The sequence below is a fragment of the Crinia signifera genome, chromosome 7, assembly GCF_055691185.1.
Source record: "Crinia signifera chromosome 7, ASM5569118v1, whole genome shotgun sequence".
Taxonomy (NCBI): domain Eukaryota; kingdom Metazoa; phylum Chordata; class Amphibia; order Anura; family Myobatrachidae; genus Crinia; species Crinia signifera.
Window position 1 is genome coordinate 130641094 of NC_139223.1, and position 14348 is coordinate 130655441.

Here is a 14348-nt window from a genome sequence, read left to right on the forward strand (position 1 = left end):
CAAAAAAACATAGAGGTACAATGCTTGCAAATATATGCCTCGCCTGTCTCTCATTCACTCTGAAAATGAATGGCTGCTAAGCAGTTTGTTACTAAATTCAATGCTATCTGTTTTGTATATTTCCGTTTATATGTTTTGAGCGTTTTTTTTGGCTTGTTTTGTTGTTTTGTGCACAAACTGCAAACTATACAAATGTTATAAGTGGTTAGTGGTACAAATAAATATAAGACAAGCTTAATGTATAAAGTTGTTTGGAGAAAAAGACAATAAATATGCCCTAATATAGAAACATCTATAGAAATTGATGACTTTTATACTTTCCATTTGGCATCAACAAATTAATGATTTGTTGGTTGATTAGAAATGACAGGTTTGTTTCACCTCCCCCCTCCTTTTTCCCTGTTCTCCTCGCTCTTCGGCCTCCTTGTTAAGATTTTTGTTTACTGGGGATTTTTTTGTGTAGCCTGGGGCTAATTTACCAGGCGACATCTTTTCCTCATTTCATCACTGTATTTGTATGTAAAGTTGTTTGACAGCTCTATTACTGCACACTGCTGCAAGAGACTATAGGCGAGGTGCTCTAAAGCATAATGCAGTGAAAACCCTGTTATCAGGTTTTTACTGCATTTTTGTATGCACTAAAGGCCCTCCGCCAGGGCACTGCTGCAGAGGGAATCGCATATATAGAAGCCTATGGGCTTTTCTCCACAGAGCTGTCAGAGAGGGATCCCTCATGGACCACTCACAGCATGCCCATCGCAAAGGACAAATCTTATCTCAAGACTGTCCTTCCGCGTTACTAATTGCATAAGTTAGTGCAGATGCGATTAGTATGAATGCGGTATCCGGCGGAGAGGGGTGGCGGATGTGAGAACATCCCACCCTTTAAGCGTGGCCCGTTTAGAACTTCATCCCACGGCTGGACAGACTGGGTGAATATTCCTGGAGGACAGGTATTGCTGTATCCGGACGACAGCTCACCATTTCCAGCCCAGGATGATTGGAACCTGTTAGCTGCCTTGCCGCAGGACTTTTTATCATATGCTGTTTCTATCTATTGCATTGTAAGTGCATTTTATTAAATTCATTCATTTTAATATTACTGATCTGCACTATATCACCTATTCTATGATCTACCATTCCTATGAGCTGCAGATCTGCATATCAGGAATCAAGGATTTCTGTGAAGTAATAGCTGTGGATCTCCTCAAAATAAAAGACAGTATTATTTTAACTTCTAATCACACCACCATTGACGCAATTAATTGATGGGGTGCATGGTCATCATAAGAGCACCTGAAATAAGCTATCAAGAATTACCATAGGAATACAAATCTGCCTGCACTCGGTCCCACTAGCTGGACATTATACCCGGACTTATTTGTGTTCCACACCCTGATTTTTTCCCCAATTGATCCTGTGGAGGTGCATTATACAATATACAAATAGACCCACTAGAAAACTACAAATTTGAGGCTCTTTCTTATTGAATTTTATTCATAATTGATGCAAGCAATTTTATTTTCATGTGCTAATTTTTATTAAAATGTCTTATATCCAGCCGTGTATAGTGTCATCCATACCTCCGCATAGCATAAAGCACTGTTCATCATCTCTCTATTCTGTGTAATAGACAAGGGCATAGGCGTGCGCAGCACATTTTTTTAGAGGTTGCACCATCAAAGGGGTGTGTCTAGCACCACCTATTGGGTGTGTCTAACATCGCCAATCAGGCGTTTCTACCATCATCTACTGGCACTATCTATGATATAAAATGTCTCTCCACCACACCATAATCTCCTGCCTATTTCAGTTCTAATTACTCTGTGTAACAGTACATGCAACTAAAGTCACAAACATACATGGATGACGCAGGTATGTAGTGATATGACAATGGTCTAGTACAATTAATAATGCAAAACATAATTGATGGGTGCTTCTTTTAATTGAATACAGTTATAAAAAAAACAAGTATTTGGTAAAAGGGTAATGCTGGTATTGCTAGAGGCAGGGAGGTGTTCATAAGGGTGGACACAGCATTAGGGGGTGCCTGTGCACCCCTAACACTCAATGTGCGCACACCTATGCACAAGGGCCTGGTGCAATGCACTACAGTACTGTAACACACACGGCCGAGCATGCATATAGATTCTATATGCAATGTAATTAAATTCCTGGAGGTAATGGACACAGCCAGGGCATGCATATAGATTCACATACATACCCGGCTGTGTCTCAGCAGTGCAACCGTCCATTACCCCCAGAAATTTAATTTTTACCCCATAGTAATTTAACCCTGTTCCCTGACCACTGTTAGAGTGAACTTCTTCCCATTATGACCACTATAATGGTGCACTAGCTACAGGAATATCAACAGTCACTTCAAAGTTACAAACATCATTCAGGTATTTATCAAAGAAGTGATACATTAAACAAGCAGAAACAGCTTTTTGTAACTCCAGCAACATCACACCTGAGCCGGGTAAAGAGGCTTTCACAGAATTCTGTGATTATCAGATCCTACAAATAAATCAGGCATCCATCTCATTTACTGAACAGGCTACAATAGACTGACAGCATGTAACAAAACTATAGAAATCTGTGTTATAAATCCTGCATTTAACACAACCTGGTGTCATCCAGTGATCGTATTGTGCTGTCATGTCAAAGGTCCATACACACTGTGATTTTGCCCAGTGTATATAGACACCGATGATCATTGTCATTGCTGGGGGGAAAGCCACTCAGTGCATACACACTGAGCGGCTCTCCCCCTGCCCGGCGCTGTCAGCACAGGGGGAATTTCCATAGCGCAGCACTATGGAAAGTCGTCCACAAATCCGCTCATCTGCTAGTAATACCAGCAGATGATCGGCAGCCAGTAATGCTGATGCGGGAGCGTGCAGCAGCGCTTACCGCTAATCGCTGCCCTGTACACACTGGCCTGCTTTTATGCTGAAAGCCGCTCAGACAAGAAAACTGAGCGGCTTTCACATGAAAGTCGCCCAGTGTGTATGGGCCTTAAGTTATAAGACAGTTTGCCTTCATTTCTCTTGCATATGAGAAATGTAGCAGAAACCATCAACGTGGTGTCTGCTATGTATAGTGATAGCCAATTCTTCACTATTGATTCACTAGCGTTAGATGCATGTAAAACATGTACAGTAATAGAGAAATGGTAGCTAAAATCTACCCTTTAAGGCCTATACACACTGGGCAACTTTAAGTTGAAAGCAGCTTGGTTTACTCGTTTGAGCTGCTTTCAGCTCTAATGCCACCCAGTGTCCTGCTATGGAAAGTTGGCCACCACCGGGAAAATTACTTAAACGGGCCAAAAAGCGCTCAGCGTGTATGCACGGAGCGGTTTTTAAAGCCCAGCGATTTTCCACATCATCGGTGACCCTACACACTTGGCAAAATCACCCAGTGTGTATGGACCTTAAGTCTAATACAGGGTTCCAAAGGTTTTCCTCAAGGCCCCCTAAACCTGAGTAAACACTTTCAAATGGGTGTATGGCCATCGCCGTGACCAAGCAGTTGATTAGGTAGGCCAGACATCACGATTGGGTGGCCATTTAAATTTGCAGAGCCAGGTGTGATGTCAGTGTTGAAAACACCTGCAGCCATTGTATAGGTGGTTGTACCTCTATATCTTTTACATCTATCAGGCAGTGGCTCAGCATGACATTCATAACATCATTCACCGATATATCGGGTATACATCCCCGCCCAGCACTACTGATAAATTGTAGATGCTCCAATGAGCAATATATCTTTCGGTACTTATGTATTATCTGGACTCCCATGTTAAATGCACCCCATTTTTTCATACCCCTACTATCCAACTACGCATGGAGTTGATTTTATATAGTGTGGCGAGCGCAGCGAGCCACCGTGCCCGAAGCGTGGTGAGCGCAGCGAGCCCCGCGAGGGGACGCGGTCTCATAAGAAAAACGGAAGTCCAGATAGTTTTCGGCAACCAATCAAATTCTATTATCTTCTAGAAGGTTTTGAATGAATAAGAAGTAGATTCTGATTGGTTGCCCATAACAACATACTATGTGAAATAGAACTTACATCTTTGTAAATTTACCCCCTAGAATTCGAATACCTCTTTCCTATTCCAGCATAACTAGCTACAGTATTAGCTCATATAACTAAAAAGGTGGCAATGGGCTACAGTGTTATTTAACTTCAGAGGAATCTCATATTCAGTTTTAGAAAAGTGCAGTAAGCCTGAGATTAGCATTGGATAAGAAGTTCTTACCTCAGTCCCGGGGACTCTGCTGTGAATGTCCAGACTGTTCAGGCTAGGGAGAGGTGTGTCAGATAATGGAGGCTTTGTGTCAGGACAAAACTCCCAGAAGGATTCATCTCGTATTTCTGTGAAAGCAAATGTACGCTATACAGACATATCATGATGAATAGTTTATAAGTAAAGTAGTTTTGCTGTATAACCGTCATCCACTCACTGGGTGCCTTATGTCTGGCCACTACAATACAGCCCTTTACCTGTCAGAGGTGGGGACTTCTCCAAAACGGCTGACAGCTGCTCTCTCAGGGGACCTTTTGTCTCTGATATGTAGTATATTGCAGAATTTCCATTTGGGTCCAGGAGCTGAGTGTCTCTGTAATTGAAAATTAAGTTTACACACTGCAAAGTCCCCTTGTGATCGATATTGTTCATTGTATTTTCTTTTGGTTTTGCCAAAGCCAAGAAGAAATGGAGGTTTGCACAGAATCCTCCATGCCTACTTTCCACTTGCTATCATACAGATGAAAATGTGTTTGAAGATTTAGCAACATTTTCCAATTACACATAAGGGGTGGCTAGCTGGTTACTTGAAAAGCACCTGTCTCTACAGTCAAAATCTATTACGTTAGTATGTTAATTCAAAAGGTTAAAACTGAGATATGCAATGTGGCGCTCTACTGCGCAGGCATTTTTTTCTATGAACTTTTATGATTTATGACAGACAACAGACAATAGGCCACCGGAAGGATCTGTGGTAACGGCACGCTTAAACCATTCCATCTACTCATCACAGACCTTGAGATTATGGTCATGTCAATCACACAGTATTCATCTCTTCCTCAAAACCATATATTATTTGTTTTCGCACCAGTGAACTTAATTACATCTTAAATGTGGTTTCTCTTATTAAAGTGCCAATAAATTAAGTTTCTTTACTGACACCCAAAATGCTGTTATTGTGTAATCCATGGGTCCTCAAACTGCGGCCCTCCAGATGTTGTGAAACTACAAATCCCGCCATGCCTTGCCACAGTTTTAACACTTCCTTATAGCAAAACTGTGGCAAGGCATGCTGGGATTTGTAGTTTCACAACATCTGGAGGGCCGCAGTTTGAGGACCCATGGTGTAATCCTTCAAGAATGACATATCATTTAACCCCCCCCCCCACCACCACCACCACCACCACCACCACCCACCTGAGGAAAATAAGTATTGCTCTGGTAAAATATTAATGCCATATCAATTCTTACATTTACTTTTTGGAGTGTTGGACGTGAATTTCTTGTTATTTTTGGTTAATGTGAATTTTTTTTACCACAGCAATTTCTCCTGTTTTATGTCCAAGGCATGTTATGTAATAGGAGCCTGGAACATTACCAGTAACACCCCTGCTATAAATATGTCTCTACCAACAACAGATTTGAGGGTCTCTAATACCAATCAGCTCCTAACTGTCATGTTAAAGGTTGTGTTTGAAAAATTACAGTTAGAATCTGGTTGGTTAGTACTTTATTTCCATCCACTTTATCCCTCTCCAAGTCTACATAAGCCTGGTGATTTATAGTCAGGGGAGGGAGAAAGGCATGGGGGTCAGGGGCATATCCAGGAGAAAATGACAAGGGGGGCACCATGATAGGGGAGGGGATGGGAGGGGAGGTGCTAGTGTGCATGCTCAGAGAGCGGAGAGGGAGAGGAGGAGAGAGAGAGAGTGTGGGAATGGGATTAAAAATAGGCCCTGGCATTTAAAGTACACAGGCCCACCTTGGCGTCAAAAGTGAAGGATGTAGTTGTGAGCGTGCCGAAGGTATGGCCACTGAAAAGGGGGCATGTCATTTAGTGTAGTGTCCACACCATATACCACTTCTACACATTATGCAACAAAATAGTAGACCCCATACTACTTGCATTTCATAATTCACATAATGCCACATGGATTGAGACAAAATTCACAAAATGCCACATGGATTGAGCCAAAATTCACATAATGCCACACGGATTGAGCCAAAATTCAAATAATTCTACATGGATTAAGCCAAAAATCACAATATGTTCAATAAACAGTGACATTGTTGCACAAAGGCAGGCGTAAAAAATTTACACTGTAATGCCCATTACACGTTAAACCACACACCATAATGTCCATTATGTATTATGCCAAACAACGAAATGTCTATTACAAATTATGCTACATAAATGCTGCTTACCTACATTCTTGTTGCCATGTGGGATTACACACTCGTTGCCATGTGGGATTACATGATCATTGCCATGTGGGATTACATGTTCAATGCCATGTGGGATTACATGCTCATTGCCAGGGGTTCTATGCTTGTTGCCATAGGAGTCACGTGGTTGTTGCCATGTGAGAATGCATGCTTGTTGCTAAGCATGTATTCCCACATGGGAATACATGCTGTAAACTCGCGGTAACTGGGGGACAGCTGCCACCGGGCAGAAGTGATAGCCATTGATTGTATTCAGAGCACTGCAGGTACCGGCTATTTGAAATGAAAGCATTGACAGCCAGACAGAGAGCGGCGGGCTGCCCAGCTGTATTCAGTAACGTTTATTAACACAATTGGCGTTTGCGGTCCAGCAGCCAATCAGGAGTGGTGGCTTCTGATTTGCTGCCAGACCGCAAGCGAGCTATGATTGGCTTGCGGACCTGGCAAACGGCAGCACAAGATTTCAAATAGCCGGGACCTGCAGTGCAGAGCTCTGAATACAGCCAAGCAGCTCTCTGCCCAGCTGTCTATGCTTTAATTTCAAATAGTCGGGACCTACAGTGCTGTCCCCCATTACCACGAGCGGCAGCTCAACGGGTGGGCCAGCTTTGCATGCCCAGCGGGAAAAAAATGGCAGAAATGATAATCCACCACTGATGGGGGTTATCGATTCCAGAGATCTAGGAAGTCTATATACTAAGCCGTGGAGAGAGAGAGAAAGTTGATGGAGATAAAGTACAAGCCAATCAGCCCTTAACTCTCATGTTATATGTTGTTTGAAAAGTGACAGTTAGGAGCTGGTTGGTTGGTGCTTTATGTCTGATCACTTTATCTCTCTCCAAGGCTTAGTCCATAGAACCCTATGGTATCTCTGTTATGATTATGGTTGAAGAGGTAAATATTTTATGACTTCAATCTGTATGCAAAATAATTAGTTGAAATACAACACAAGACTGAACTGTAACTACATCCCTAATGCTTCTATGGTTCTATGCATCCTACATCATAATATTTTTCTATACTGTTTATTTATAGTTCACCAAACTCACGCGTTATGTTTCAGTAGCACTTCTAGAACAGCCAGAGGTCTGTACTCTATCTCCATGGGCAGGCCAACAAAAAGGTCTACATCCCGTACCACCAACATCACTGGTGTTAGGCCTTGTTTGTTCCTCAAGTTTACATAGTGGCAGCTTTCTGTGGACTTCAATAACAAATAAAAAAAATAAAAAAATCAATGATTGGACCATATTCTGTTAAATTCATCCCACAAAAATGATTGTGTCACAGTTCACTACACCTAAAGCTTCATATACACTAAAAGCAACACTCTAATAAATGTATGAGCGTAATATACAGTAATAAATGATATGATGGAAGAACCAGCAGGATTTCTGTATGTACAGTATGCTCCTAAATTTGAAGCAGCAATTCTGATGGTTCCATAATCTCAGAACCACTTATATACCCCACCTGTATCTTAAGACCCTCATATACTAGGGTGATTCACATGCAATTTGGGCACTTTTCATGCAATTTGCAGTGATCAATCGAATGAAAAGCGTCCGAATTGCATGTGATTGACAGCAGGTCCGATGCGATGCGAGATCCCATGCGTGTCGCATGGGAGCCTGCAAGTTGCACCGGCTGCACAAGCCAACTGCTGGTTTGCTTCCCAGCCGGGCAGGCTTGGCTAGGATCGCATGCGATATATTGCATGTGATCCTGACTTCCCATAAAGTCACGTGCGGCTCAAGGGGGTGACTTCTCCGAGGGGAGGGATCACCCTAGAGCAGTGGTAGCCAACCCTAGCCCTCTAGAGCTACCAACAGTTCACATTTTCCAGACAACCTAGCTGCTGCACAGCTGCAATCATTAATCACTGACACATTTTAAAAGATCCACAGATGGAGCTAATTAGCTCACTTATGATTCTGTGAGGAGACCTGCAAAACATGCACTGTTGGTAGCTCTCGAGGACTAGGGTTGGCTACCCCAGCCCTAGAGTATGCCCAGCTTTAGATGGTTTGTAGAATCAGCCCTGTCCACTGACCAGCAGGTGCTGAATAGTCTCCAGGTCACCTTGCCAAGCTGCCTGTGCCAGGCCTAGCTGTGGAAACTCTGTTCTGGTAACAGCAGTTAGCAGCTGTGTCCGGGTCACATCATTAGCCACATGTACAGCGGTCAGTTTACTAGAATTGTACAAGGTGACATCTGCTCCATGTTCCAGAAGAAGCGCGATGACCTACAGTAAGAGAAGTAATGCAAGGATGGTGACCTTATCCAAATTATATAAATATTGTATGCTACACATACTTACAAAAAATTTCTAGAGCTACTTAACCACAAGGTGTGAATATCAATGTACTACGAATGGTGGGCTCTATTGAGATACACTATAGCTAGTGGTAAACCCCCAAAAAGTTCAATAAATTCTAATTATTCGCATGCAACAGATACTGATACATGAAGTTTAAAGATCAAAACAATTACAAAACGGTGACAACATGCTCAGGAGATACCTTCAGTAGCAGGGACTGTTCTGCAAATCAGGGACAACACACAGCTATGCAGCACAGTACTTACTGCTCAATAGAACTACTGCAGGAGACACATAATTTTGTTAGGATGGGCTATTTTACCATTCAATATTATTTTGGTTCTCATAGATCTGGGGTAGCCAACCCTAGTCCTCGAGAGCTACCAACAGTGCATGTTTTGCAGGTCTCCTCACAGAATCACAAGTGAGCTAATTAGCTCCATCTGTGGATCTTTTAAAATGTGTCAGTGATTAATGAGTGCAGCTGTGCAGCAGCTAGGTTGTCTGGAAAATGTGAACTGTTGGTAGCTCTCGAGGACTAGGGTTGGCTACCACTGTCATAGATCAATGCTGGCCAAACAGGTCTTCAAGATCTACCAACGGTCCACGTTTTCTGAATCACCCAGCTGGTGCACAGCTGTAGTCATTACTATGGGTCATGGTTTCCTGCATTTATTCCTACTATAGATCCACAGGTTGACTGAAAAACATGAACTGTTGGTAGGTTTGGCCACCACTGGACAGGTTTGGCCACCACTGTCATAGTTAGGATATTGGGGATTAAGATAATCAGTGTTCTACTATATAATATAAATATTATATTTCTTTTTACCTCCAAGTTGTTTTCCCCAGCAGCCTTGATCAGAGCTGTGTCTCCAGACTCCGGATGCTGGGTGTTTATAAGTCTGGGGTCAGTACTTAGATGTCCAATGATTTCCTCCATGTTTCCCCTCTGAACAGCCTCCATAAATAGCAAAAGTGATTCCCCATCTTGTGTGGTCTTCTCCATGACCATGACCTAGGAATTATTCAGTTTGAATTCAAATGACCAAGCCCTGTCTTCTTGTGTTTTAGCAGTAATTTCCATATGCTTATATTAGACATTTTAAAAAGCACAAAGAAAACCACCAAACTATTCCTGTACAGGAACAGAGGGAGCACTTAGGCTGTGTCTACACTTTAGCAGGATGTAGTCTAACAGGAGCTGTTTAGCAGGATGTAGTCTAACAGGAGCTGTTTAGCAAGATGCAGTTTCTTGTGTCTACAGATGGCGCCTGCCGCTGCTGGGGTCTCGGACCGACGCTACCGACAATGGAGGAGGACTCGGACCGCCAATACCGCCGCTTGAGGAGGACCTAGACGCGCAGGAGGGGAGGAGAGGATGGGAGCATCACCACATTTCATGTGTAACATAGTGCGACCCATGTATATGTTCCCATCCAACCGCAGTATGCTGCGGCGCTACGGCATATGTGTGGACAGCCACATAGGAGCTTGTGTGCACTATCTTACAAAATATTTTAAAAAATGAGACAGGATTTGGAATTTTTTGCTCGGCTATAAACTCTTCTTAGCTGTACATATCTATTCGCACAGCGTGCACATTAATTCGCTAGGTGGGATTTCACTATAGCGGGGCAGTTTCTATATGTTCTCTGGCCATTGCACATTTGCACAGCAGCGATCAGGTCTGAATTATGCCCATATTGAGACGACGACTTGCAGAACTGCAAATCCTAGCAACTGTGTACATGCAGCTGTGGTTGCAAACCCTTTGTTAATCGTCTCCCTGGCTAACCTTATGGTTGCACAGAATGCCCATGGAACTGAGGGGTAGATTTATTAAGCTCGGTGAAGTGATAAACTGTCTGTTTTTTATCACCGGCCAATCAGCTCCTACCTGTCATTTTTCAAACCAAGCTTGTAACTTCACAGGTAGGAGCTGATTGGCCGGTGATAAAAAACAGACAGTTTATCACTTCACCGAGCTTAATAAATCTACCCCTCAGATGCTAGCGCCAAGTTTTGTGTGTACAGCACATCTGCCTTTTTGCTGCCACTCCCTGATACCTCCCACAAATGGTTCCTGACTGTCAATTTCTTTGCAAATAAGTTCTCTCTGCAAGCAACACACACAACCGCCCAATAAATTCTCAATGGAAATATCGTCATTGCGTGATGTTTTGGGAAAAAGGATCATTCTTGGGGGTAACATTAGCATTGTACAGTTTTTCAAAAGAGACGATGATCGGCAGCTTTGACTAATGGATGTGAAATGGCAATAGTAATTATTGTTAAATCAGCTTAACATTATTAATTATTGTTATGATTTATAAAAGCCCCCAATCATTGGATTACACTGCCACGTATTGTACCAGATGTATTCATGTGCATCATACCCTCCAACAGTACCGAATTTGCCTGTACCGAATGTACCGGTTTTTAAGAATTTACAGCCGGGAAGAAAGCGATGTCTGTGCGCGCTGTCCGGCTGCATGTAGTCCGTACCGGCATCCAATTAGTTACATTATAGTAAGCAGCAGCCTGATGACCGTGCCAAGTCTGGACGGCCGCGAGCCAATAGGAGCTCGCGGTCCGGCAGCCAATCAGAAGCGGCTGCTGGATCACAAGCTCCTATTGGCTTGTGACCTTCCAGCGGCAGGAGCAGCGCGCACCTCCTCGCTGAAAGGTATGCACTGCAGTGTGGCTGATGGCTGCAGCTCCCCTACACTTTTTTTTTTGCAAACCCTGACTGGCTAAACTGCCGTCAATCACTTCTGCAAGGTCGATGATTGCCCGTGCCGCTGCGTCCTTGGTTTAGGCAACACTTGCAGTCCCTCCCCGCAGGCGGCTGTGTGTGTGAGAGCAGCAGCAGCCGGAGAGTCTCCCTTGAAACTGTACTGCAGCATCGAGTAGGGACTGCACCCTGATAAGAGAGGATAATTCTAAATCAGCAAAACTGTTCATCAAAAGGATAAGAAAGGGGGTGTGGCCACGCCCCTTCACCCGTGACCACGCCTCTTTTCTGAAGTTGTACCGATTTCTGCATTTGAAATGTTGGAGGGTATGGTGCATGCCTCACCATACAGTGTTTGCCAATAGTTTACAGTTTAGTAAATGTCAATAAAATAACAGTAAAGGTGCATATACAGTGAACGTTTTTGCCCAGCGTGTATGGACAGCGATGATGGGGAAAATAGCTGGGCTGAAAATCGCTCAGTGCATACACACTGGGCGATTGTTGCCCATGTAATCAATTTTGCCAGGGGTGGATGGCTTTCCATAGCAGGACGCTATAGAAAGCCGTCCACCCCATCCCTCATCTGCTGGTAATACCAGGAGATGAGTGGCGGCTGCTGGGCCATACACACTGGGCGGCTTTTGAGATGATTTCAGCTCAAAATCACCCAGTGTGTATGGGCCTTAACTCTCAGAAAAGCAGCTGGCATTACTCTGAGTGCAGGCCCATCCCGATATCAATGTGAATGCCTGCTAAATTCACAGAGAGTCAGGTTCTTCAGTGCACTCAGTGGGCAAATCGAGCGATTACCGACTGACTGCGCATGCGTACCATATATGTATGGATCGTAAACGCAATGCGCCCAGAGGTTGGAAAAGGACACCTGCCGTTTAAGTGTCAGTGACGGCATCAATCAGCCTGCCAGGTGGATCAAGCTTCAAAAAGTGATAAAATGGAGAGTAATAAACAGCCAGCCAATCAGCTCCTCACCACCATGTTACAAACTGGTTTTAAAAAATGTCAGTTAGGGGCTGGATGTTTATCACTCTCCTTTTTATCACTTTTTGAAGCTTGATACATCTGATACATGAGTCACAGATTTGTGGAAGGGTCAGAGCTACTCATATTTGGAAAAAAAAACATTGGCTGGTTCAGGAAATGCGTATGGATTTGCGAGTGGATGGCGGTCAGCAATCGTGTCGCAATTGTCTCACAAAATCACACGGGCGGGTTTTCTGCCTGGGCAGCGGCTAACTACTCGCAGTCATCTGCAACTTTGCTCAATAGTGATCCGGTCTGAATCAGGCCCAGTATCTCTTATGTACATCAAAGATTTCTACGTCTGCTCTTTCTATAATATGACATGACATTTCAGTAACAAACCTCACACGCAGACCAAAATCTGACAACCTTCCTGTCTTACAACTGACATATTAATACCTCTGGCATTATCCAGCACCTTACAAGAGACAGCAGATGCAACACATGATACGGGTTTAAGCAAAGGGGTAAGTGAGAGCAATTACCTGTCTGGGATTACGTAATATCAGCCAGAGATTACACCTGTCTGCCTAGTGACAGGTACATGCAGTAGCTCATAGGTTCAGCAACCATGCCAGCCATCTGTGTCTGTCCTCAGTCTCTATTTCAGGCCTTTGCAGTCCCAGCAGGACTGATGGAAGCAACTTTCTTCAGTCTGATGAAAGTCTCCTATAGGCAGCTCTGGCCAGTTAAAGGAATCTTTTAGTTTACATATTGCTGCTAAGGCAACCAGGAGTCAGCTGAGTGCTTGGGACTGTCCCCAAGGGAGGGGAGGGGTAAACAATGGATTCACCACTATTCATGGATCGCAAATGCTGCTAACTGCTGGAGATTTGGTAAGAAATCTCCAGTTACAGCGGCAATCATTTACACTGCAAAATCAAACTGGTTTTGTAGTGTATATGATTGTTGCTTTAAAAAACCTGGAGATTTCTTACCAAGGGCGGGATTTATCAATACTCGCATTTCTGTAGTGAAGTGGAGTCCTTTTTTTTCGCAGGCTTTTTGCGGAGTTTTCCGCGTTATGTATGATTTTTCCCCTTGTTTCTTAGGTCTGCGGTAATCTTTTCGTTTTTTTTTTTGTGCGCATGCGCAGATGCGTCCTGCTGCTGGCTGGGTTTCCCCGGCTCGCAGCGCTCAGCTTTTGTTTGACTTGCTGGCGAACTGCAGTTGTGACATTTCAATTATTAAAGTATAATGTATTTTTACAGTGTGTTATTTACCTTATGAAAAAAGGTTGTGCTGTGGGATGTATTTTACTTGTATGGGAGGCAAGATTGGTTCTTTTTTGGAAGGTGTGAGGCACAGATCATCAGGGCTAGGCAAGAGGCAGTGTGCCTCACACCTCACTGCCTCTTGCCTAGCCCTGATGATCTGTGCCTCACACCTTCCAAAAAAGAACCAATCTTGCCTCCCATACAAGTAAAATACATCCCACAGCACAACCTTTTTTCATAAGGTAAATAACACATTGTAAAAATACATTATACTTTAATAATTGAAATGTCACAACTGCAGTTCGCCAGCAATATAAGGCGAATTATATGGAAGAGAAGCTGAGCGCTGCGAGTGTTAATACATCACACAGCGCTTCAGCTACAATGCTGTCCAATGGGAGGATGTTTCTCGCCGGAAACTCCGCGATACTTCAACCCGGCGGAGTTTTTTCAACAACAGAAAACGAAAACTTTAATAATACATCAGGTGAACAAGTGACGAACGCGAAAACGGGATGTCAACGCCACGGTAAGCGTTGATACATCCCG

At 43.5% G+C, this 14348-nt stretch overlaps 1 protein-coding gene across 1 annotated transcript in view; it reads right to left on the reverse strand.

Moving 5' to 3' along the window:
- The window catches only part of MAP3K19 (mitogen-activated protein kinase kinase kinase 19), a 51841-nt gene extending 38578 nt beyond the window's left edge, over positions 1-13263 (reverse strand). Inside the window, exons 1-6 of the mRNA XM_083153818.1 lie at positions 13068-13263; positions 9634-9819; positions 8535-8726; positions 7531-7685; positions 4513-4628; positions 4268-4383 (exon numbers count right to left, since the gene is read on the reverse strand). Coding sequence (XP_083009944.1) covers positions 4268-4383; positions 4513-4628; positions 7531-7685; positions 8535-8726; positions 9634-9816 — 762 coding nt within the window. The 5' untranslated portion in view covers positions 9817-9819; positions 13068-13263. The remainder of the gene's footprint in view (positions 1-4267; positions 4384-4512; positions 4629-7530; positions 7686-8534; positions 8727-9633; positions 9820-13067) is intronic.
- Positions 13264-14348: the final 1085 nt, after the last annotated feature.